The 27,797-nt window shown below is 36.0% G+C and overlaps 1 protein-coding gene across 1 annotated transcript in view; it reads right to left on the bottom strand.

Moving 5' to 3' along the window:
• ITPR2 (inositol 1,4,5-trisphosphate receptor type 2) overlaps positions 1-27,797 on the bottom strand; it is a 423,569-nt gene that overhangs the window by 129,601 nt on the left and 266,171 nt on the right. Inside the window, exons 38-43 of the mRNA XM_081114981.1 lie at positions 14,136-14,244; positions 12,969-13,156; positions 8,007-8,190; positions 6,862-7,118; positions 3,941-4,141; positions 3,337-3,447 (exon numbers count right to left, since the gene is read on the bottom strand). Coding sequence (XP_080971107.1) covers positions 3,337-3,447; positions 3,941-4,141; positions 6,862-7,118; positions 8,007-8,190; positions 12,969-13,156; positions 14,136-14,244 — 1,050 coding nt within the window. The remainder of the gene's footprint in view (positions 1-3,336; positions 3,448-3,940; positions 4,142-6,861; positions 7,119-8,006; positions 8,191-12,968; positions 13,157-14,135; positions 14,245-27,797) is intronic.

The raw sequence follows: 27,797 nt of genomic DNA, 5'->3' as shown, positions 1-27,797 counted from the left end.
GATGACATTTTAACAAGACAGTAAGGTGAACTAGTATCAATGACATATTTCAGATAAATGGTATATAATTTAAAGAATTTAGTAAATTGAGTTTAACATGAAAAATTAATACATTATCAAATCAAAATTTTAAATTTAAGAAATAATTACTGAAAATTAATCTATAAAATTGGAAAGTCATGAGTTAGAAATACAATATAAATTTACAGATAACTAGTCCCACAGTATGTCAGTATATAAGCAACATGTTTACCACCTGGGTTATAGAAGAATAATATTTTCTATTTTTGTTTAATAAAGAATGAAAATAGTTGACGTTTTTGAGGTTTTCTAAGTTGGTTTATAAATATGTTATCTCAAAAATTTTTACCTATAGATATAAAAAAATGTTTCTGATACAGTTGATTTACAATCAAAACAGGTACCACAGAGTTACAGAAAGTGTTGACCCATAAAACACAATATTCTCGACATTTAGAAAGAGATTTCTTTACATTGCTTTCAATAGTGCTGCCCTAGAATTGTGGCAAATTGTACGATGATAAAAACTACTGTAGAGATATTTCCACAGTGTTTTTGTAATGTTCAAAATATCTCAATCTCCACATATAATCTTTGATAGGAGCACAGAAGTAGAGTCAAATGGCTTTAAGGTGGTTCTCAGTGACTCAAAATTAACATCTTACAGGAAGAAAACTTAAATTGAATCAGTTGTTTGGTATGCAGACATCTCTACACAGATTTTGTTAAAGTTGTTCAAATTAATTTTACTGAGCAGTTTTTAATACCAAATTCTATCCAACTATTTTTTTTTCTTTCAGAAGTAAAATCTAAAGACTATCTTTAAATGACTATCAAAGATGATGATATCAATGTCATGGATGGACCCATCCTGAAAAGATTTTAGCATTTTGCGGGGGAAGTGGCATTAATTTTTCTGTTTCATTTAAAATTTTTACATATTTATACCAATCCTAAAACCCATTTTTATAATGTAGCATCCCATCTGTACAAATAATATACCTAAAAAAATAAGATTTCAGGATTTAAAGGAGAGCTCAAATCCTTAGAGTGATCTGAAATGACCCCTAGAATTCAAAGCTAAAAACTTAGCAACAATAGCAGTCTTCTCTAATGAACCTCACTCAGCAGGCCCAATACATAATAGCTTTAAAATATATCCAATTTCAGAATGCTATTGGCATTATGGTACTTTTTCTAACCAATCTCCTTTTTCATACTATGTTGGAATAATAAGAATTTTGTAAATGACCTACTGAAATCTGAATCAATTTGGATGTACAAAAGCCTATATACACCAAGAAGTCAAATGCACGTGTTAATGTTAATAGAGGGCTTTCTTTGAAACAAAACAAACAAACAAAAAATGACCTATTTACTGATTCAGCCCTTCATAGTTATAAATCAGTTAGGAAATGTAAATTAAAAAGTAAAGGGCAAGACATATGCATAAAAAATTCATAAAATTGTATAGTAAATGAGTATATAGAAATAAGTATACTTAGAATCATAAATAATTAAGAAAAATTATATAAATAATATAAAATAAAACCTTACCATTTTTAATGTAGTTTTTCTCTATAATGTTATCTAGATTTTATTATTAAAAGCACTCTACCCAGGGAAGCCCCCTAAAATTTGACACTACATATCATTTTGTCTTACAAATATTGTCATATTGGCCATTATGTCAAAGCCTCATTTTTTTTTTTTGAAAGGAAAGTACACACACCTCATTGTTTAGATAGATAATGATACTTCAAATGTTTCAAGTCAAATCCATTCATTTGGCATTTTTTACAAACCCTTATTTATCCAACTGTCACATTTTGAAGAGGTATACCTAAATTGTACTTAGTAATATATACAATTTTAAATGATCCTTTTTCTACAAAGCATTTTTATTTAAATAGCTAAGAATAACTTTGTATTCTTGTGTCATACTCCATCATTTAGTTATTTAACATAGGTCTGGGCTTGTAAATAATCAGGATGCCTATACTTTGTCTTAAATTGATGAATCATCCAGTAATTAAGTTATATCAACTAAACATTAGATTTAAAGGGGTAGTTTTAGACTAATAAAGGCTTTAAAAATCCAGAGGCCAAGGCTTTTATGTATTCTATCTTTATGAATTATGGTTAAAGGTGAATTTGAGATGAAATAAACATTTTTTCTAGTAACTCAGATGAAGCTGCCTACCATGTAGGCTTAGGCTGGCTTCTCTATCTGAAGCATGATGCCAATGAGGGAAAGGACACAAGTTCAATGTACACAAGCATCACCTTTGCTTTAATGTATGGATGGAAGGACCCAAAGCAGTACTTACTGCAACAGAAAACAGTGAAAGGATACAAACTCACCTCTTAAAGTAAAACATTTTCTTATTAAAAGCCATTAGCACAATCTTCACATAAGCAGCACATATGTATGTTATCTATCAATATCTATACTTAGTAGCAGAATTATCACAATATCATTCTTCTTGGCCATAAATATACAAAGTGAAAATTACATTTGCTATGATACTCGACAGACCTGTCTTAACAGGAAAATTGTTATTTAACCAATGATTTGTTTACCTGTTTAACACTAAACACAAAAATGTGGCCTTTCATAATTCACCTCCACTGAATATCATGCCTTTGTATCTCAGATTTATATAGTTTCTTGTGTACCTTCATTTGTTCTTCCCATTCGAACAAAAAATTGAAGGAATTTTTTTTTTGTAATGTCATCTTGTTCCTGAGCTCTGATTAATGGAACTGCTGGGAAGTACGTGTACGGTTTAAGTTAAAGTACCTTCTCAAAGGCAGTGTGAAATGGCTTATAGAATTTTGGGGGGGAAATAAGATTCTAATGTCAAAGGAAACAACTTTTAGAAGGAAGAAAGCCATAAAAAGAAACTGCAGCCTTCCTTTTCCACAGTCTAATAGCTGTGACTTGCCAGCTAGAATTCTGAAGTCAAGGTGAATTTTACAAATAGGTGCAGAGAGTTTCAGCACCTTTGGCTCTTCTATATAATAAAAAACATAAAATAACAACAGAAGAGACGTAGTGAAACAAAGCACCACTTAAACGAACTTCCAGGAAAGTACCCTCCAATTGAACACCACCTCAAAGTTTATTTGACATTTTATCAGGAATTCCGTGTGCATGGTGCTTTCACTAGCCCGTTCTGTCAATTCATTCGCTGAAAATATGACAATATCTTGGTTTCTACAAGAGCTACTTGGAGATTTGGAGGAACTCTGAAAGGGAGTTTTATATAGACAATGTCACTTCTCCCCCCCTAAATAGTGGATTTACTCTACCTTTAGTTGGAGCACCAGGTCCATTCGATATTTACCAAGAGGATTTATGTCATTTAGGATCAGAGCAATGATAATATCAATTCCATTTGATTCATGGGTAGCAATACATGTCTAGAAAACAAAATATTACAAAATAACTTCTCTTTAACATGAAAGCCCTAGAAATCATATGACATAAAATAACAGAATCACCTTAGTTTTTTGACCTTTAAAATATAACTAACATTTAGCTTTCGCATTCAGTGGAACCATACAAGCCAAAGGAAGTTTATTCCTCAAATCCTGGGAAGATTCACTAAGAGACAAAAACTGAGCAATGATGAAGAAACATGTTTCACTCTTCCTGATAAGTCTGATTTGTATCTGGGACATTTTCATGCAGATAAACGTAATTTCTTTTACAATGAAATTAAATTAAAAGATGGCATAGTATCTGCTGGTCTATAATTCAGTCCTTATATGTTTTGTTAGGAAAATAAAAACATCTGGCAAAGCAAGAAGAAAGATCTTTGAAATGTACACAAGGGTTCGCTCGTTCAACAATGGGATCCCTTTGCTGATTAGTCAGGAATAGTTTTGCGTGGAGAACGGCTTTCATGGTTACCTGATTTTCATGGCACGGGCCCTGGCAGTACTCAGTCAAACTTTCCAGAGTCTGGTTGACCAGCACTACATTCTTCTCATTGATGTAGAGACCCAACAGGCCCAGGCCACCTGTGGTACTTCCGCAAATGCAGTCCAAAAACTGAAGGGTCTCGCAGACAAGGTTGTAATTTGTTTTGTTGTTTTGATTCCTCAAGAAGTTCTGAAGGCAAAAGAAAATAAAACCTAAGGGTTAAAAAAAAATCCCTGTGTAATTGTTTTCAGTTCTGTGTGAGTGTGTGTGGCAATGTGAAATGGAATCTCTCTATATAAGAAAGTGTTTCTATTTGTTAAATTTCTCCTAGATTTAAGAAAAAAAAAAAAAAAGCCTCTTAGGTTTTTTTTTCCTCAAGCATCTATATTTATCAGCATAATTCTTACCAAGCATTTCTCAATGCCATTATCCTGAAACTATATAGAGTTAAATAATAGGTATTAGGAAGAGAAGAAGGAAAAGGAAACTAAAAATAAGTTCATTAGGGAAAGAAACAATCAAATTTTCCAAGAAAATGACCCCTTATAAAAAGTGCACCTTCAAACAGTAAATGGAGGGCAACTTGGAAGTGCCTATTAAAATTTTCAGTTAACTTACAACTCCATTTCCCAAAGTTATCATTTCTATATATTCCACAAAGAGACTCACTGCACCCTGCCTGTAACAGCAAAAACTGGAAACCAAACCATACCCATCATAATAAATAACAGTAATCCAAACGCTGCAATATTGTGAAGCTATAAAAATGAGGTACATCAATATGTACTGATATAAACATAAACTAGTAATAAGTGATTTAGCAATAAAATATACTGCTAAGTTAAAAAAAGCAAGTTGAGGAGCACGATACAATGTGCTTTTAGAAAAGGTTGACATGCTTATACGTGCATAAAAATTTCTGGAAGGAAAGACAGATTGTTAGCAGTAATTTCTTTGGGGGAGTAAACCTGGTGAGAGAGTAAACAAAAATAAAAACTTTAATTTTTAACTTAATTTATTACTTATATTTATATATTTATTTGCTTAAATTTATTTTTTCCACTTGTTCTTTTTTCTTTTTGTTTGTTTTTGTAATTTCCCCCCAATTTTTTGCATGTGGCAAAATACACCCAAATTTACCACCTTAATCACTTTTAAGTGTGGAGTTCAGTGGTGTTAAATATATTCACAATGCTGAGGTACCATCACCATTCATGTCTCTAGAACCCTTTTCATTTTGTAAAACTAAAAGTCTATACCTATTAACAATCCCCCATCAGCCTTCCCTCAGCCTCTGGCAACCACTATTCTACTTCCTCTTCTATGATTTGACTACTCTAGGTACTTTATATAAGTTGAATCACACAGTATTTGTCATTTTGTAACTGACTTATTTCACTTAGCACAATGTCTTAAGATTCATACATGTTGTAGCATATGTCAGAATTTCATTTTTTAAGGCTGAATAATATTCCATCCTACGTTTATACTACATTTTATGTATCCATTCGTCTGTTGGGTTGCTTCTATATATTAGCTATTGGATAAATCCACCATTTATTCTTATTAAGTACAAACTATTTTATAAGTAGCATGTTCCAAACTATTATATCCCACACTCCTATCAGTGAAATATTTGAACAGATTCTACATAATATATCTATTTCCTACATGGACAGACTAGGTGGGTCAGGAAAAGCATGAAGGCACAGCCAGTGCCCTCCCTCTGGGAGTAATGCGCCTGGCCTTTGCTGACAGCACTGCAGCAGCCCTCTCCCAGGTGTGGTGCGATGGTCACCAAGAGCCATGGCTTCTACCATTAATTCCAGATGTATCCCCTTGGAGAATATCCAATTAAATTTACATAAATCTTACCAACTCAGAACACCTGTAGTCTAGACCAGTGAATTTCAATTTTTTCTTAATCTCATGGAACACATAAACTAATTACTAAAATTCTGCAACACACCAAAAAATGTTATGTTTTTTTGCAGATGTGACAAAAAAAAAGTAAGGTTACTTTTGATTCATTCACACTGGACAGCTATTGTGTTGGCTGTTGTCTTTTTTTTTTTTTTTTTTTTTTTTTAATTTGACAATCTCAGGGAAAAGAGGTCAGTGCCCCTGACTAAATAGTCAGGTATTTCATGTTTTAAAAATTTCTGTGGCACACCAGCGTGCTTCTTACAACATACCCATTGAAAATTGCTGATCTAGACCCTTACTAAAGAAAACAACTTCAAACTCTGCTGTCTCTCTAATATTGAATATGTGTTCTTAGAAACTATTTCACCTTTCATGTGGTTTTGCCATGGTGATGTAAGCAGTGTGTACAAATAATGCCAAAAAAAAAAAAAGCCAAAATTCCTAGGTACCCCTAAGTTAATCTATCTGACAAAGGAAAATGTACCAAAGAAGATATAAGAGCAGGACTATATTAATTTACAAAGGTATCGACTTCCACTGTTGTAAAAAATCCTCTCCTATGTTAACTCTACTTCTAATAAAGACATATAAATGTCGTCTATATCCTCACTCAAGAAATAGACTGTAAATGATGAAATGCACTGAAATCCATAAAACTAGGAAGGCACAGATGCGCAAATGTGACTTTACTCAACAAATACCAGAACACTAGGATTAGATGATGCTCACTGAAGTTACAAAGATAGGAGCTGAGGATGCAAAGAATGAAACTTAACCAGCCCAACTTTTCCTCCATAAAGGGATTTTCCTTTCATGTTTCATCACTCAGATACAAAAGTATCTCTCCATTTCAGAAGAGCACTATTGGTGTTATTGATTATCTCTCCCAAACACTCTCCCAAACCACTTGTTATTTTTATCGGAGTTTAATTACTTATAACCGCAGGCTGTTTTCTCAGCTTTTACACAAACTAGAACAATACCTGCAGTTCCCGGTTGTGATTCTCACATAGTAACTGAAGAAATCTCAGGATCGGCTGCATGATGGCAATTGCGGGACTCATCGTCACTTCCTCTGCAGACTTGTCCTCGGCGTTGCTCCCTTCTGATCCCGTGCACATAATGTCTATTTCTGGATCCATTTCTCTTCTGTATACACAGTACGCTTTGGATGTTGCTGAAGAAGCTTCTGTTAATTGCCCTTTCATTCCCTCTTTTAAATGTAGTGATGAATCTCTTACTGAAAACAAAGCAGCACTCTTATAGTTCTAAATTAATTTCCTTTTGCTAATTAAAATGAAAAGAAAACCAGGTACCCAAATTCTCTAACAACTGAATAAAAATCACCAGACAAGAGGTGCAATTATTTCCCCCAAAGGAATTTGAGCTAGCAACTAAAAAAAATTAAATTTTCCCTGGGACACTAAAATCAGGTTTTAATGCTCAGCCAGTTTTAGAAGGGTTCATGTCTTTCTGGTAAATAAAATCTGAGAGCTCATGAATACTAGTACAAGAAGGTGGGAAAATATGGCAGACTTCAAAATGTTAATTTCTTATGATTTGTATTTACTGCACAGATGACTTTATTATTTGAAAAACCAAGAATCTTTCTTTAGAATCAGTGCTATAATTTCTGTTCTTAAATTAGAAATTTCATTAATTCTCAGAAGGTTTGGGGCAGTTGTTTTTTTTATCATGCCTCCCACAATGAAATCAAACATCTTCATATCACTACAGTAGGTCCTCCCTTAATGCCACCCACAGGTTCTGTGACTTCAAGCAAAATGACATGTAACAAAACCAATCTTACTATAGGCTAAATAATATAAATAAGAGTTAAGTTCCTCTGGCATCTCATCGATGTTATAATGAAAGGATCTACTTAGAATCAAACAGATATTCAAAGATCTGCTGTAATTGCTTTGCATTAATAATGCATTGTTTGAGTTCGGTCCTGCAGAGTTGCTTCAAGGTCAACACCATCACCATAATAATTTAAGGAGGGAACTCCATATTCAGAGCCACAGTTGAGATAATTAGACTAAGACAAGTGAGATGACAAAGGCAAGTGAGATCTAAACACTGTGTTTTCTCTCCTATTCTCCCAAATACTCAAATATTTCTTTACCTCTCATTCGTGGGCCAGATGTCATCAATTCATTGTCATCGTCCCTTTTTTTGTTACCCAAGTCTATGGTATTCACTGTCACAGTTGATCTTATCTCTTTCTGAGCAGTCTTCATTCGGTCATATAGAACTTTGAAGAATTTTTCTGACCTTTTTTGTTCATGCAACTGCTGGTAGAAAGAATACTGCAAGAAAACATATTTTGAGATATCAATACCCGAACAGAGAAAAAGTGTTTTTATGCTTGAAATAAACATAAGAATTCTAAATGAAAGCACACATTTAATGTGCTACCCTCTTTCATTTCATAAATAATAAACTGACAGCTTTTGCCAGTCTCCTGTAATCTTTAACGTATACTAATAATATCTTGTATTTGCTTAGCACTTTCCAACATATTTTCATATGCTATTTAATTCATCCTATTTATTTTGAAAAATTACAAAGGCACTATAAGAAGTTGTATGCAAAGTTCTTTGATTTTTATGTTATTATAAAGTCATGTACTGGTTCAACATTTATTCATTGAGTGCCTACTACGTACCAGGCCCTATGCTAGCGCTAGAGATAGAATTTAAAGGGAAAACGAACACAGTCCCTGCCCTCATGAGTTTGCCATCTAGAGAAGAAACCAGCCACTAATCCAATGATCACCCTGTGCAAAGGAGTTTATGGAGAACTGCAAAGAGTTGTTTTCCTTTTATCTAAATTACAGTACATTTAATTAAGAATATGTTACCATGGTAACCTCACTCACAGGAATGCACTGATAAATAGGCACTAAGTCCTCTGGTACTTCATTAAGCTATATTTCTTTGCATGGGTTCCAGGACAAGCCCACCATAAAATAACTTCTGCTTTATGGTTTGTAATGATGTAGAAAGGATTCAATACCAAAAATATGATTAAAATATATCTTGGTGAGAGGTGGAAATACTGAACCTTGGAAGTATCTGCCCTAATCACTTTCTGCTGAGTGACTTAGGGAAGCATCTAGAAGAGGTCGGAGAAAGGAAAGATGATACACTCTACAGAAGTTAGAACTGGCACTGGCTGGGGAGATTAAAAATTATTAATACTAAAACCATGGGCTCGACACAACACAAGAGAAATAAAGTAAAAAATTAAGTAAGATAATAGCCCCAGAGTTATATAACCTCGCTGAGAAACAGTGTGAAGAAAACTTATGAAAAAGCAACAATTTCCAGATCAAGTAGAGTTGAGCATAATCCAACTAACCTAAACAGCCAATTTGGGGGAGTTTGGCTCTGCAGACATGCTTTCCTGCAGGAAAGCCTGGAACCGTGAAATTTAGGTGAGACTCTAATGACATCAGGTCTGGACATGGTTGCCTGTCCTGAAATTATTGATATCGACAATGTATAGTCACCGAATGGTGTATGAGGCTTTGGAAGTTGGCTTCATACCTACAAGGGGAAGCTCCTAAGCAGAAGGCTAGCAATCCCTCAAGAAAAACAGACCAAAAATCCACAGTAACCATAGCAACTAGAGTGAAACAGTTGAGCTGGTTCTGCTAATTCAAAGGATAAATGTAGCATTCACAGACCTTACAGTCCCACAAATTAAGCTGGTGCTTAAACCCTAATATTTTCAATATAATGGAGTTAGAGGTTGAAGGGGAATGTAATATATTAATGAGGAAGTTGTAGGAACTTCATGGCTTTATTAAAATAAAGTTTTATAATTTATATAGTTCCTTGACATATGTTATCTCTTTGATACTTTCAACTGTGTGATGAATAGATAGTGTTCTTATTTCCACTTTGTAGATTTAAAAAATGATGCTTAGTAAAGACAAGTGAATTGCCCAATATTATATAACTGGTAAGCGGTGGAGCAAGGATTTAAATCTAGATTCCCTCTTTCTAAATCAGTAAATTTATCAAGTAACTTCTTAAGCTCAAAACTGCAAATTATTTACACAGACCACACCCCTTTTTTAAACCAGGCCTCTACAAAATCTAACATTATGATTTTAACAAAGATAATAAGTGTGCTTTATATATGTGTATATAATCTCAACAGTTAGCATAAGGGTTTCTCTTACTAGATATATGGTTTTTGACTAGGAAACTGCCTCCATACGCTGCACAGGGTATAAGGAAACTCTAAGGTATTTTTCAGGAGTGAAGGGTGATGGATGAGTGACAGAGGAAGTACTCTCCCCCAAGAAGGAGGGGGGAGACTACATATAGGAGGGCAGAGAAGGGAAATGAAGCAAGGAACTGGAGAGAGAGAATAAGACTAGGGCATGATATAGGGTGAATCAGTCAGAGAAATTTCCCAAGAGTGAGGAGGTAAAAGGTTATTTTAGAAAGGAGATGTTGCCCTAGCCAGTTTGGCTCAGTGGATAGAGCATTGGCCTGCAGACCAAAGGGTCCCAGGTTTAATTCCAGTAAAGGACACGTACCTTGGTTGCAGGCTCCTCCCTTGCCTGGGCTCTGGTTGAGGCTCATGCAGGAGGCAACCAATTGATGTGTTTCTCTCACATCGATGTTTCTCTCTCTCTTTCCCTCTCTTTTTCACTCTCTCTAAAACTCAATGGAAAAATATCCTTGGGTGAGGATTTTAAAAAAACAACAACTTAATAGAAAGGAGATGTTTATAGTGGCTAAGAACATAGACTCTGGAGCCAGACTGCATGGGTTTGAATCCTGACCCTATTTCTAACTAGCCATGTGATCCTGGATAAGGAACTTAAACCACTTATCTCAGATTCTTCTTTGGTAAAATGAGATAATATGAAAGTTACCTAATAGATTGTTGTAAGGATTAACCAAGTTAATACATGTAAAGCAGTAAGAACAGTGTCTGATATTTAGGAGGTATTATCTACCCTCCCGCTCAACCAATCTTTAATAAAGTATATTCCACATATAAATTGACTTATGTAGCTAGGAGAGGAATCAGAGTCCTGTCTCAGTACCACAGGTATAGAGGTATCAAGAGAACCCATGAACTAAGAAAGCAAGACATTGGTTGCTAAGAAGTCTGTGAGAATGTGCAACCCCATAGAGACTACCAGAAGTCTGGGAGAGTCATGAGTTTTAGACTTCGAAAGAGCAAGAATTAGGATTCCAGTTGACCTCAACTAGACCTCTTCGAGCCAGAAACACTCCGCTGACTTCTGGGTTGTACAATCGTGTGGATACATGAGAAATCTGAATAGGGTAAAGCTGGTAAATGAAACTGTCATAACCCATCTTAGAAGGTTCTCACATACAAAATAATTTAATGCTGTTTCATTAACAAATATTTGTTGATGGATATAAAGCACTAGAACATGATCCCCTACTTTAAGAGAGATGAAATTGGAGAAGCAAGGTGTCATACAAATAACAACAAACTAAAATAATCCCACCTAATGACCCTCAGTGACCCAGAAGCAGGAATTGAGAAAGTACTATAATCCCAAGGATTTCTTCTACCTAAAGATGTCCCCAAAATCTTTCACTTCCATTCTCTGGATAATCTACATTTAACATTGTAGAATTGTCTACAATTCTCTAGAAAATCCAAGCTGAATATCTGGTTGTAAAAGAAAGACAATTGTAAAAAACAACAAGACTTAAATCCTGCTACCCCCACCCCTTGCACACCACTAACTTCCCTCAGAAGAATTTGTGCTGGAAAAAAGTACCAAGTGAGTATTAAATAAATAAGTGCTATGGGATCTCAGAAAAAGGAGTGATTGCCAGATAGGGAAAACTTTGTGAAGACCCATTCATTCATAGAGCCATCACTCCTGTCTGTTTATTAACCCCTAGATTAGTCCAGACATGATACCAGACAGAAGGTATTCAAAGCATGTGGTCTCAACATTTAAGGATCCATAATTTACTAGACTTGTTTTCTAACTAAGAAGTATCAGTGTTTTAAGGCTGTGTTTTGGTCATCGTGCTGTTTGCTGTTCATGAGGCCCTTATTCCTAAAGCCCCCCTCTTATTGGCTATGCCACATCATAAAATTCCTATTGTTCCTTGTATTTGATCGCTAAATAAAGGACAATATCCTCGTTCTTAATTAGATGTGACTTCTACTTGCCATGAATAGGGACAATGAATTCTGGAATTTCTAATTAGGTGTGAGCATAGTTTTAGGTGTGAGCATAGTTTCCTTCTCTGACAAAGGCAAACCTAGAAAGAGCAGGTAGTGAGTGCAGGACTAGGAGGAGGAGGAGCCTCCCCTATGAGCACTTCCCAGTTCTCAGGCTCACTAGCATGCTCTGCTGTGCCTTTGCATGGGGGGTAGGGGGGAAGGGGGCCCAGGGAAACTTGGCAGGAGTTTCAAAGTGAAAATGGTCCCTTCGGAATAGTGGTCTGAGCCTCACACGCAGGTGAGCATATTGTTTGCTGCAGTAGAGCACCAAATTGATGAATGATGACTTTCAAATCACCCTGCCCTGAGCTGAATGAACAAATGAAATGGTTCTCGCCCTGCTAGTGAAAAATTCACCTACTCAGGGTACTGAGCACTGGGAGATTATGGGCAACAGTATGTTACTGCTCTGAACTTCTAACAATGTATAAGGGAGGGATGTGTGGAGATGGGTGGGGAATGTTACTGAGTCCTGCTATAATGCCAAATGCTGTGGGAGGAGTTTATGTTTATTATCTCAACATTTACTTCTTAGATGAGTCAAATGTCGCTTTTATCTGCTGGGTGTCAGCCTAAAATTTCCCTAAGCAAATCAGAATTTCTGGTATAATGTTAGGGAGGATACTTCTAGGGGATGTTCTGCTTCACTGCATAATTTGCAAAGCTCCATAGTTTCTATAGCAAATCAAATACATTTATAAGGAAAAGGGGATACAAGACTGGTTTATATATGTGTGCAGTCATGAGAAGCTAAAAGAAAACGCATTACTTTCCCTTGGTTTCTATGACAAATCAATAAGAAACACAAATAACAGATGTAACGCTCATCATGATGAGCAGGTACCTGAGTTTGTGTATTTCCTCCTTCGAGCAAGGCAATGCCAAGTAAAATGCCTTCGGAAAAAATTCTGTCGTTTTTGGTGTTCACTATAACATCGATGACAAGTTCAGATGCACCTTCTTTGTCCAGTAGACACTGAATATCTGACATTGATATCCCCATCTTATCTGAATCCTGCCCAGAAAAGCTTCCTGCGATTACAAGATATAAATAAGTTTTAATTACAGACATTATTAACATATAAGGTTTTGAAATTCTTAGACCTTATGAATATTTAAAATTGGTACTCTTTGCCTACAAAGTTAAATACAATATAAGCTTCAGATTTTTAAAAATCAAGTTTATAAAAACATAACTTTTAATGAAATGTATACCATCTGTAAATTATTTCTCTTACTAAAAATACTTTTGAAAAAGAAAACTAGCTTGATTTTTATCTTTAATTTACATGTTAAGAAATTATAACTTAGTTTACTTTACAAAGTTAAAAGAGAAAATTAATACTAATGTTCAAATCCATCATTTTATGAACCTGAAATGGCAGAATGGTTCTTAATAGTGCTTTTCATTGATTTTTTTAATTTGATTGAGATATGATGGACATATAACATAAGCTTAAGGTACACAACATAATGATTTGGTATATGTATTACTGCAAAGTGAAGACCATAAAAATATTAGTTAACTTTCACCACTTCACATAATTAAAATTTTGTCCTTGTGAAGAAAACTTTTAGAGTCTACTCTCTTAGCAACTTTCAACTATACAATATAACACTGTTAAGTATAGCCATTGTGCTGTATATTACATCCCCAGGATTTATTTTTTTAACTGAACGTTTGTACCTTTTGAACACTTTATTTAATTCCCCTATAGACACCTCTGGCAACCACAGATCTCACCTGTTCCCATGGGTTCTGTTTTTTAGATTAGACATAGTGAGATCACACAGTATTTGTGTTTCTCTGACTGACTTATTTCATTTAGCATAATGCCCTCGAGGTCTATCCATGTTGTTGCAGACAGCAGTATTTCCTCCTTTTTTTCATGGCTCATAATAGCGCTTTATAAATGAAATTTTTATATTTGTGCTATGTTAAGTGAAATATGAGAGTGCTGGCTGAAAATCTGATGAGAATTTTTAAATGAAGAAAAATGGTGAGACTTGCCTCCCCCTGGTGCAGATTTGCCGTAGGTTCCGGAAAGGTGTCCATTTATACCAACTCCATAATCACCTTTAAAGTATCGATTCAGGAGTATTTTTCTCAATGTGTTACCCTAAAAAAAGAACAAGAAAGTGTTGGTTATTGTTTCTTTTTCCAATAAAAGAGAAAAATATCAGTGCATTAAAGTGCAACTTAAATGCATTTCATCAATGATGTTGAGATGTGGAAACAATTTTATACTGCATAAGATTTTTGGAGGCAAAATTTTGCAAATGTTTCCCAATAAAATAACAATTTTGCTTCTCACAGAAATAGAGACTAAAATACAATATTTTTCAATAGACTGTACTAAGAAAATCACAAGTGCTATAAATTTGGGGTGCTTCAAAAGCTTAGGGTCCCAGTGTTGGTAAGAATATTCGTGGCACCTGAAGAGAAATAGATAAACACCCTAAGAATTAGAAAGCAAGACCTTAATTAGATGAGCTTAGTAAAATGCACTAGCAAAGTGCCAGGTACACAGCAAGTGCTTGAAAAATTAAGCTTAGTAAGATCGTAAATTATATCTAATCTCCAAGAGCTTTATTAAAAAAAGACAGTGAGTAAAAAACACAGTGTATTCCTTTATAAAACATGCAATTTAAAAATTCCTAAGTTTTCAATTTTGTACTAGTTACAAGATATTTTTAAAACAATATATTTTGTGATATAGTCATTCACATGTACTTAAACAAAACAGATAACTCCAAATCTTCCACTGTATTATCTATTATTATTTTAATAGAGAAGAGTAATTTAGAAAGTATTTTTAAAGAATACTTGCTTAAACTATTTAAATGATCACTTCGATTACTGAGGTACTATCCCCACCATGCAGATAGGGAAACTATGCCCAAGTGTCTATGTAATTAGCTGCACCTTATGCAGCTAACAGATTGAGAGCAAGACCTGAACTCAGTTCTTGACTGCAAATCTCGGCTATTTTTCTACACTTTGCTGCACACCCCCTTCCCAACTACGCCTCCCCGCCTGCTGTGACAAGTGGCTCGCATTGCTCCTTCTCTTTCATGCTTTGGTTATCCTTCTTTCCCTTAAGATTTTGTCCTCAGTTCTCATGTTGTCCTCCTCTCCTCAACTTCCCTCTCCCCCGTCGGCAATTTCGTCTGATCCTCAGTTGCACAATCCCTTCTGCAGGTCTGACTGCCAAATGTGCTTCCTCCAGCCTTGACCTTGCTCTCCTAAGCGTCTCGTCCCGTTTCCACTTAGAATTCTTTAGAACATCTGAGGTTCTGCTGGCACCTCGAACTCAGTTTTTCACTACAGACCAGTCCTTCTCTCATAAACTTGTTCTCTTTTCAATTTCCATTTACGTTAAGGAGATCACAATAATTCTGGTCATTCAGGCTGCAAACTTAAGGGATCATTTACTAGTCCTAACCCTCCCCCAACTTGTCAATGGTTTGTGAAATCCTGCCTATTCTGTCTTTTCAACTGTAGTTTCCAATAGCGCCCTTATTAACCAAAGTGAACTATGTGATGATTTCTCACCACAGTTTTCTAAGTCTTTCTCTTTGTTCACCTCATACTCTTTGCCTAAAAAGCTCCTCTATCTTACTGATGGACACATCCTACCTTCCCTCTTCATTCTACAAATATTCATTAGGTACCTACTGTGTTTTGGGAATTACTGTAAGTGAATAAGACATAGCCCTCCCCTCCAGGAGTTTACAATAAGGTCAGTTCCAAACAGAGAGGCATACAAGGCCCTGTGGAAGCACAGAAGAGGAAACAGTGGACTCTGAAGAGGCTTTACATGTACACCTCCCATTAACCCACGTGACCACCAAAGGAAAGCCATCCTGTGCCCAGCCAGTGTGCACCACATCCATCCCAAATGTCACAGTGAATTTTAACAGACACTCAAAGTGTCTTGAGTTGTTTATCTTTATAGCAACTTTTATTTATTGATACTTAAGTTCTTAGAACACAAACATTTATGATGGCTTCCTATTTCATGTTTACTTCCTTTAAAACTGTTCTATGTAGGGGAGTAGTGAGTAAAGGTGATGACTGGTCTTGGAAGAAATGGTGAGATGCAACAGCTGATTCCACCAATGAATACAACTCTACTCTCCCTTACAAAACCTAAGTGAGGTGCCTGGAGAAGACCAGAAATGAAAAGTGTTTCCTTTTTTCTTTTAAGGGAAAGTCTTATGAGTTGAATTACTTTCATCTGGCCAAAGAATGACCTTCCAAAAGGGGAGGGAAAAACAAAACAAAACATTTCTTTGGAGTCAAATGAGCTTTTACTATGTATCTCATCACAGTAGAAAGAGATGCTATAAGAGAGTTTTAGACCCAGAAACTATGGGATTGAAGTAAGTTGTGGAGAAAAATGAACTGAAGAACTAAATTTCTTTAAAGGGTAGCTCAGTTTGTTGCACTAATCACGGTTCTCATCTCTACAGACCAATGTATTGCTTATCACCCTGAGCCTGTAAGATACACTGGCCCAGCTGTCCAGGCCTGTTTTCCTGGAAATTGCACAAGTCAGTGTCACTGCCTAGAAGAGCACCTGCTATGACTAGAGGCCAGGGGCTGGGGTCCTTGAAAACTAGCTCCCTGTTGATTCTCCGTAAGAAAGACTTTAACCACTTCTCACCACAAACCCAACCAAGAGGTAAACAAGAAATAGTTTATTTTCTTTTAAAATGGAGAAATAGAAAACCGCAATTTACCCTTTGCTTTAAAAAATGCCTGTTATATTGCTAGAAGAATAAAGTTGCTTAAAACCAACCACAGAGTGTAACTGTGCAACATCAAATTTTTGAAAAACATGCTATTTATCATTATTGCTACATTCTCTTCGGGGGCATAAAGTAAAATCACAGGTACTTATCAAATTCAATCACATCAAAATCAAATGAGCAACACTCTTCTCATCCAATCCCAGCCTAGTTAGAAGCACGTATTTTCTAACTGTAGGCTATGGCAATGGCATAGAAAGGGGAGTGGGTTCCCCATATCTGGGTTCTTAACTCTGGAGCCACACTGCCTTGGGTTCCAATCCCTCTACACCACATACTAACTGGATGATCTTAAGCAAGTTACTTTACCACTCTGTGCCTCAGTCCCAGAATTATTAAATGGAATACTCATATCACTTACCCTCATTGGTTTCCTGTCACGATCAAATTGGTTTCCTGTCACGATCAAAATATATAAAACAGTCCCTGGTACAAAATAAGTGCTTTATAAGTTATGTAAAGTTGACATGATTGTTGTTGGTATTAATATTATCCAGATCATTTATAATTCACAAAGTGCTTTTCTACACACTTTCTCACTTTATACCAAACCTTCCCACAAAAGTAAAATAAATCCTAATATACTAGGAAAATGGCAAAAATAATAAATAATAAACTACCCCAAATCCTAATTTGTCCACTATTAATCAGTCCTTGGAAGTATGTACTCATTAGCTAATATGCATACACTTCACTATATAAAATGTTCCTTTTTTTTTAAAATATATTTTATTGATTTTTTACAGAGAGGAAGGGAGAGAGATAGAGAGTTAGAAACATCGATGAGAGAGAAACATCAATCAGCTGCCTCCTGCACATCTCCTACTGGGGATATGCCCGCAACCCAGGTACATGTCCTTGACCTGAATTGAACCTGGGACCTTTCAGTCCGCAGGCCGACGCTCTATCCACTGAGCCAAACCGGTTTTGGCATAAAATGTTCCTTACAATTTCAACTAAAGTGGAAGAAATTCTACCTTGGTTCAAACTCCATAACTGGTGCTGAAAATGAACAAAGAATAGGTTCAGATAGAACAAGATTATGTTCTGTGTGACTTAATCACCCTCATTTAAGACTAGAAACCTTTAGATATTGCTACATCACAAGTTTAGCAGAACTGATTTCTGTTGGCAAATATCAAGTTCTGACTTGAGGGATGAGAGGCAAACAGTGTTCCAACTTGTCCTGGGCCTTCTTAATGCCTCCACTCTCTGTGATGGGTTACAGTGCTGAGAACACAGATGCAAGTCCTTACCACAAATTCCTTACACTCAAATCAAGTGATTGTAGGACCACTGTCAGAAATTCCGGTGCCAGGGTTGTAAATTATTATCTCATAGCTATGATTGCAATGGCAGAAATTTGGGGAAGAATTAAAAAAGCATATAAAGCCATTTTGAAAAGAATTCTACAACAATTGAGAAGTTTGACTTCGGTACTTGCTCTTCAATTCCAAAATGAATTCCCAACTGGGCTTCTCAGCGAAGGTGTCTTTGTTGGATTAGACCAAGTAGAAGGAAAAAAAAAAAAAAAGTCCTTTCCAGTGTTTTCCATATCACAGTCAATTCCAGGCCACAAGACACAGCTTTTAGCCAATGTCTTCATGTGAACACATCCCAGATGTGCTAAGTGTAACGGAGCCAGGATAACTAACAATCACCTTCTGAAATTACAACAAAACATCTCCATAAAAAGACATCTTCTGTGGCCAGAGAAGTAATGCTGACAGTTTGTGAATATCTGGGAGGACAGCTTTTATCCTGACCACTTCCTGTTGCACCAACTCCAATGGATCAAAAATTAAGAAGCTTAGAAATTAGTGTTTTTGGTGGATAGAAAAGATAAAAACTGTATTAGTCTTAGAAAGGATGAAATATTTTCTTTGATTCTTGAGAGAGCACGACACTGTTCGCCTTAATAGGAGGTAACAGCATTGACAGTGAATATTTCAACAATGTGAACTAATCTGCTCCTTTGCCCCTGGGAAACTTATACACTAACGTAATATTTTTTTCCATTGTGGACAATCTAGTCATCATCAAAATATGATACCACAACCAGAATCCTAGAAAACCGAGTCCTCAACTAAAAAATTCAAAAGGTAATAAAAATTGCAAATTAAAGATGCTTAACTTAGGGTTTCCCCTCAAAGACCAAAGATTAGCTATGAATAAGCTTGTACAACACCTTCAAGGGGGTGATTGCATGTGCCTGTAGACCTCACATAGTCTTTTAACATTAAACTTGGTACTATTAGCCTAATTGGTGTTTCCATACCCTTTTTATTTAAAGACAGCATGTCTGATTAGATATTTTTCCTCATTTGAATTCCCAGTGGTAAAAAGCTACATTTTTAATTTTGAATAAATCATTGTAACAGCTGTATCCTAATGGAATTACATTAGGTCCATCATTATAATCAACTACATCTTCAAGGAACTCTTCTGGGAAAAGGTGACTAATCTCCCTATAATGTAGCTGTCTAATGGTTTGAATTTCTTGGTCACTGATTCCAAGGAGTATAGGCCAACACCTTCTCCTGATGCTTTTCCCCAGTTTTCATAAAGTGAGAAACACAAACTTCAGTAGGAATAATTATTACACAATTTCACAAGATGCTCTTCATCAACACAATGACACAATCATTATAATCTTGAAAAATATAAGGATGTCTCAACAATTTTAGTAAAAAAAGTTTATGAAATAAAAAAAATCCCATTTACCATTGCAACAAAAAAATTAAGATACCTAGGAATAAGCTTAACTAAGGAGGTAAAAGACCTGTACTCAGAAAACTAAAAGACATTGAAAGAAGAGATAGAGGAGGACATAAACTCATGGAAGAATATACTGTGTTCATTGATTGGTAGAATCAACATCATTAAAATGACCATACTATCCAAAGCAATCTGTAGACTGAATGCAATCCCCATTAAAATACCAAGGGCATATTTCACAGACCTAGAACAAACTCTCCAAGAATTCATATGGAATAAAAAAAGACCCCGAATAGCTGTAGCAATCCTGAGAAAGAAGAACAAAGTTGGAGGGATCACAATACCAGATATCAAGCTATATTACAAAGCCACTGTTCTCAAAACTGCCTGGTACTGGCACAAGGACAGACATATCAACCAATGGAACAGAACAGAGAATCCAGAAATCAACCCAAGCCATTATGCTCAATTAATATTTGACAAAGGAGGCAAGAGCATACAATGGAGTCAAGACAGTCTTTTCAATAAATGGTGTTGGAAAAATTGGACAGGTACATGCAAAAATAAAATGAAACTAGATCACCAATTTACACCATACACAAAAATAAACTCAAAATGGATAAAGGACTTAAACGTAAGATGGGAAACCATAAAAATCTTAGAAGAACCCATAGGCAGCAAAATATCAGACATATGTCATAGCAATATCTTTACTGATACAGCTCCTAGGACAATGGAAACTAAGGAGAAAATAAACAAATGGGACTACATCAAAATAAAAAGCTTCTGCATAGCAAAAGAACCCATCAACAAACAACAAGAAAGCCCACTGCATGGGAGAACATATTTACTAATGTTATCTCTGATAAGGGTTTAATCTGCAAAATTTACAGGAAATTCATACAACTTAACAGAAGGAAGATAAACAATCCAATCAAAAAATGGGCAAAGGACCTAAATAGACACTTTTTTGAAAGAGGACATACAATAAGCCAAGAGACATATGGAAACATGTTCAAAGTCACTAATCATCTGAGAGATACAAATCAAAACAACAGTGAGATACCATCTCACACCTGTCAGAATGGCTATATCAACAAATCAACAAATGACAAGGCTGTCGAGGATGTGGAGAAAAAGGAACCCTCGTGCACTGCTGGTGGGAATGCAGACTGGTGCAGGCACTGTAGAAAACAGTATGGTGTTTCCTCAAAAAATTAAAAATGTATCTCCCATTTGACCCAGTAATTCCACTTCTAGGAATATATCCCAAGAAATCAGAAACACCAATCAGAAAGAATATATATTTATCCCTATATTCATAGCAGCACAGTTTACAATAGCTAAGATTTTTAAACAGCCTAAGGGTCCATCAGAAGATGACTGGATTAAAAAACTGTGGTACATCTACACAATGGAATACTATGCTGCTGTAAAAAAGAAGGAACTCTTACCATTTGCAACAGCATGGATGGACCTGGAGAGCATTGTGCTAAGTGAAATAAGCCAGTCAGAGAAAGATAAATACCACATGATCTCACTCATTTGTGGAATATAATGAATAACATAAACAGAGGAACAAAAATAGAGTCAGAGACATCGAAGCATCAAACAGGCCCCATCCAACCTAAGTGAGAAGGCAGGCGGGTAGGGAGGTAGGAGGTCAACCAAAGGACTTGTATGCATGCATATGAGCATAACCAATGGACACAGACAGTAGGGGGGGCAAGGGCATGTGCTGGGGGTGGGAATGGCTGGGGAGAAGTCAATGGGAGAAAAAGAAGATGTATGCAACACTTTAAACAATATAGAACTTAAATAAATAAATAAAAGACTGGAAAATTTTCAAACCAATTATTTATACACCACAATGACAATCCACTTCTATCTTCTTTCCTTCTCTTTTTTTAAAAGAATATTCATTGTAAACACATATTACATTTCTGCCATGTGTCAGGAACTAGGAAAGGGGTTGTGAAAAACAATTGTGCAGCATCTGCTAAAAGAATGTTCAAATACGATGGAGTTGAGACATATGGCATTGTTTTTCAAAATAAAAAATTCTCGCCAGACCATTTGATTCCATTTGTGAATTTAAACAGTAAATAGTTATATTTAAATTTTTTAATTAATTTTTAGAGAGGAAGGTAGAGGAAGAGAAAGAGAGAAAAACATCGATGTCAGAGTGAAACATCAATTGGCAGCCTCCCGCAGACCCCCTCCTGGGGATGGAGCCCGAAACATGTGTATGTGCCTTAACCAGGAGTCAACCTCTCCATGTGCAGGACGACACCCAACCAACTAAGGAACACTGGCCAAGGTGATATTTGAATTTTGGATGATGATGCTGGAGATAAAAGTGACTTTAGTCATTGCTCCAGGCGTATCAAATATCATAGCCTCTACAAATAGGGCTGCTGAGAAGGCTTTTTAGGGGATGTATCTGTGCCCCAAAACTAGTACTAAGGAAAGAAAACTATTTTCTTTGGGGCATAATAAAAGCCTCTCAGTATTTTATTTCCAGGAAGCATACAGACTGACATCAGACTCCACAGACTCATACACTTCAACCGATTTAATAAAGGGTCTTGCTTAAACTCAAGAGGTTGAGAATTTACATAACCCCTCACCAACAGTACTTGAGAATGGATTTTTCTGCTGATAATTGTTTAGTGTTCTGAGTAAGCAGTCTTCATCTGGTCTCCAGAACATAAAGAGTTCACAGAAGATTAAATAAGCAAGAGATGAACCGGCAAGCTTTCGATGCCATTTCCCTACTGAAGCAAAACTACTAGACTCACACATCATAAATCACTCCCTCATAAAATTACACTCAAATGGCACTACACGCAGCCACTGAAGTTAAGCCCATAATCCCCTCATAGAGAGAGTAGGACGCTACTAGAGTACTATTTGTTAGTGAAAAAAATGGCATCAATATGCTGCCAAGGCAAACATGTGCCCTCACAGCAAAGGCTAGGAAACCGGAATTTCAAGGGGTAATTTCAAAGCTTCTGGGAGAACTCTGTGTTCCTGAGGGATGGTATGGTGAGAAATATAGCTCAATAATAGAGTCAGGTTATGCGAGGTCTCAGAGAACACAAGAGGATAAAGAAGGATTGGGAAGGGGTGGGAATAAATGTGAGAACCGACCTTGATCTCAATGGTAATGTGAAGTACAACGGGCAGTGGGGAAAGTCAGATTTAGCTTGCTTCTTTAGGTGCTTAAGTGCTGTGATACTGTTATATTTCCACATAATTCAGTAAAGATTTATACATAAGTTCAATTTTGCAAAGTGGTGTAACAAGAGGTGAGGAACAACACACAAAAAGGTGAGACCAGAGTGCCTCTGCAGCCCTGTATTCACCTTCCTGTCTCTGTGGAGTCTCTTACGTTCCCAGTGCAGTCTCTGAGCTCCAAGCTAGTAACTACTGATCTACAATCAAGAGACTGTTGACCCAAAGGGCAGTGAGAAGAGCACATGAATCTAAGAGCTGTCAGGGAAACAACATGGTAGAAAGAAGGAGAGGGGAAGAGAGATAGAGGTGTGGGAGGAGAGAGCCAAGAGAGTGAGAGAAAAATATTTCCCCCAAAATATTAGAAACTGTCCTTAAAAGGAAGGAAAAAAATTAACACTTGCATTAATTATCAATGTAAAAATTTTAACAGAACATGTACGAAGCTAAATTTTAATGAATTTGGAATATATTTAGAACTTCCTAAGATAGGAGAGAAATACATAATGGGATCTATGGAATGAAGAGGAGGTCCGCATAGCACAACTTCAAAGGAAAGTCTTGTCTTGAGAATTAAATGAGAATATCTACAATTTCATATACAAAACATACTATTTATGGAAGCTCCCAGCACTAAAAAGCTGTATACTTAGTGGAAATTATAATGTTTCGGAGGCCAATGTAATTGATTTGGATCTCAGTTCTGCCACTGGTTTTTTCATCTCAGGAATTTTACTTTACTGCCCTGAGACTCAGTTTCCCCATCTGTGTATAATAATATCCATGCTGCCCTAACCGGTTTGGCTCAGTGGATAGAGCGTCAGCCTGCAGACTGAAAGGTCCCAGGTTCGATTCCGGTCAAGAGCATGTACCTTGGTTGCGGGCACATCCCCAGTAGGGGGTGTGCAGGAGGCAGCTGACCGATGTTACTTTCTCATTGATGTTTCTAACTAGCCCTCTCCCTTCCTCTCTGTAAAAAATCAACAAAATATATTTTTTAAAAATAATAATATGCATGCTGCCAGGCTATTTTAAAGATTAGAAATTACGTATGAAAAGCTCTGTTCCTAGCCCACATAAGTGCTAAATAAACAGTTACTGTAATATTTTTTAGTGCTTAAAGGAAAATAAGACTTGCACAATTGATAATATATATAGCATATTACAACGCCCAGTGCCAGGAAGACAGCCAGAGCTTTTAACTGCTGACACACATATCCCGCTCCAACCTTCCACAATTTTTTGAGAACAGGCTAATGAAAAACAGCATTCATTTTGTAGATTACTTTGAAGCAAACTTGATCAGTATGTCATGGTTTCATAAAAATAACACCTACCCACACTTAGATTTCAACCATCCTTAGTACATGTACAAAGTAGAAGTCTTCGGAAGCCAATTTAGATCAATGTAAGAAATATAAAAAAATATTAAATATATTTATAAAATTTTCATGTAATAACTGTTCATTAGGAAAGACTGTGCTTCTTAACCATTCTCCCCATATTCACTTGATGCCTTCTAATTCATTCTCCACTAAGTACACACAGGGTTGTGAAACAGCAGAGGTCTAGAATTCAGAATATATGAATATATAAAGAATGATTAACAAATCAGTGAGAAAAGTAATCTGGTACAAAAGTGGACAAGGAACTAAAATAGCATGTCATATAGGAAACACAGATGGCCAAGAAACATGAAAAAATGTTCACCTGCATTAATTAGTGACTATGGAAACATAAATTAAGACAATAATAAGACACCATTTATCAACCCAGTAGACTGGCAAAGATTAAGTCTTACAAAAACAAATGCTGGAGAGTAGTGGATCAATTATGAGAATGAAAACTGGTTTTTATGTACACCCACTCTGGAAAACATATGTTCTCACCCAGCAATTCCAAAACATGTGCCCCAGGAGACACACAGTACCATGTCCTACACATTCATATTAGTACTAATATCAAAACAAACAATAAGCGATATATGTTGTACATCATGTCTTATACCCGTGGCAAATGTTTGAGCTACGCATATTGAATGTTATTTGCATACTAAATATTTTTAGTGCACAAACTTATTATCTATGGTTCTACGGCTAAAAGAAGGCAGCAAACTATTAGAATACTTAAAAGTAAGGATGAACAATTCCAACACTCAATCTGAATACACTAATATGCCAAAGTCCAAGTTCTTCCCTTGTTACAATATGTCTATTGAAATAGAATTTTCATCTTTTAGTGAAAAACACAGAAACCACCTTGACTCTGTACATCACGCAAGGATCTGACTTAGCAACAGAATCTCTAATATTATGTGAACATGTCATTTTAAAAAGATAAAAGGTCACTAAAGTCTTTAAAAATATTGTTTGGGTCATAACTTACAAAACATGATAAAATTAAATAAAATTCTATTTTATCTCATTTTCCCATCATGAAATGAAAATCTTTCTGTTAGTGTTTGTTGTTAGACATTAACAATTATGTAGACCTAATTTTGATCCTTTCTTGCATCAGCTTGTCCATGAGACCATATATGCTGTCTACTCTAATAGAAGCAGTATCTGCTCTCATGAGCTCCTAATTGTGTTCCACATGTCAGCATTAATTTTCAAAGAATTTCACAGTGAAAATCTATGAGACAGTGATTTAGAACTAGTGGAAACTAGGAATTCTTTTCACATTCATCAACATTTCAAAGCACCCATACAATTATTTTCAAAAGCAAATGAAGTCTCCATGCAAACAAACAGAAAGATGCCCCTAGCGGACTAAAGGACAGAGGGCCGAATGCCTACCTTAGGAAAAGGCTTTTTCAGAAAGTCTTTGGGCTTATACAGTCTTTTGAACACAATTCTGAAAATCACTTGGATTCCCTATGGCATACACCACGGCAGATATTTTACTACTTTATCTAGAACTGCAACTGAAATCCAGGGCACTGAGAAATTAACACTTTATTTTTAATAACAGGCAAGGCACATCTGCTGCTAAGGAAGCCTAGCTGCTGGGTCGTGCTAGGCTTGGTTCTGCACTGTCAACCTGGATTTTCACGGGCCTGTGAATCACCTGCTGACGTTAGCTTCTGAAATAAACAAGACAAAATATTCTCAGGCTGAAAAGAAAGCTTAAAATCTCCAATAAATTAGATTAGAGATAAATCAGCTATTTTTAATTAGAAAATTGAAGAGGAGAGGGAAATGAATCAGTTCAGATAGCTACAGCTTGCTGATCTAATACTCTCAAACTAGGAAAGAATAAGTCCATAACTAACCCTCCCCTCTTTATCTGTCTGTGTGTGCATGTGTACATATCATTTTTATACTCCTGGATATTAATGCATATTTGTAAAGTTGTTTATCAAATCTTTGAGCTATGAAAACTCTTGCTTTCTTCCCTGGGTATAGGTAAGCATAGATGACCGGTTTGCCTCCAAAAACAACAAAAACAACAAGTGAACAAGCACATCTCCTTTTCTATTATATTTCTTTTTTTAAAAAAAAAATATATGTTTTTATTGATTTTAGAGAGAGAGGAAGGGGAAGGGAGAGAGAGAATCATCGACTGGCTGCCTCCTGCATAGCCCCTACTGGAGATTGAGCCCACCATGGGGGGTGTGCCCTGACCGGGAATCCAACAGGCCACCTCTCAGTGCATTGGACGATACTCAACAACTGACACACACATTTTAGCATTTCTGATTACAGGTCACTCTGAAATCAACGGTGTGTCACAGCTTCACTGGCAGCATTCTTTTTCTTTCTGGTGACAGAATTGATGGCATATTAGATCTGATGAAAAGAGTTATATTGAATGAAAAATAAGGATGTCTTTTAACCTGGCGCTGCAACACGACTGAGCTGCACAGCATGCGGCACTGCTCTCGTACCCATTTCTCATTTTATATAAAGCAAGGTGAAGTGATAAATCATACCAGAAATTTGGAGATTTAATCTTATAATTAAACTATGTTCTTAGTGTTTTCCCTTTTCCATTGCTCCATATTCTATATGATACCTAAGTTTACCACCATCTTAAGTTTTGTGTCATGTGCTCTGAGTTGGGCCTGCGTTAAAATTAATAAAGAAAATTAGTATTAAATTGCCCTCCTTAAAAACAATCACCCCTTGACACCACTTCATACTTAGGATGGCTAACATAAAAAAGAAAAACAATAAACAAATCGACGGATGTGGAAAATTGTGACACTTATACATTGCTGATTGTAATATAAAATGCTGCAACCACGTTGGAAATCTATTTCATAGTTCCTAAGAAATAAACATAGAGTTATCATATGACCCAGCAATTTCTAGCATAGGGACATGCATGAGAGAAATAAAAACATGTGTCCCGCCCAAAAAAATTGTACATGAATATTAATAGTAGCATTATTTATAATAGCTAAAAAGTAGGAACAATCCAAATGTCCCTCAAATGATACGTGGATACACAAAATGCAATATGTTCATACAATGGAATATTATATGGCAATAAAAAGGGAATGAAGTACTGATATGTTACAAGATGGATGAGCCTTGAAAACCTTGTGAAAGAAGGCGTCTAAAAGAGGCAAATCCATTGAAACAGAAAACAGATTAGTGGTTGCCAGGAGCTGGGGGCAGAGGAATGGGGAGTGGCTGCTAATAGGTACGGGGTTTCTTTCTGGAGTAATAAAAATGTTCTAAAATTAGGCAGTGGGTATTATTCCAGATCTGTGAATACACTAAAATTCACAGGGTGAATTTTATGATGTGTGACTATCTCAAATAATAATATAAACTCAATCAATTAAATTGGTTAAAGGAATCCCCTCTTTCAATTATTTTTAAATACATATCTTAAAGAAAATAATGTCGGTTCTGTCTCAATTTTCGCTACACAGCAGAGGCGCTGCCGCTGT

The sequence above is a fragment of the Myotis nattereri genome, assembly GCF_964212035.1.
Source record: "Myotis nattereri genome assembly, chromosome: 2".
Taxonomy (NCBI): Eukaryota; Metazoa; Chordata; class Mammalia; order Chiroptera; family Vespertilionidae; genus Myotis; species Myotis nattereri.
This window is presented reverse-complemented; position numbering and strand designations above follow the sequence as displayed.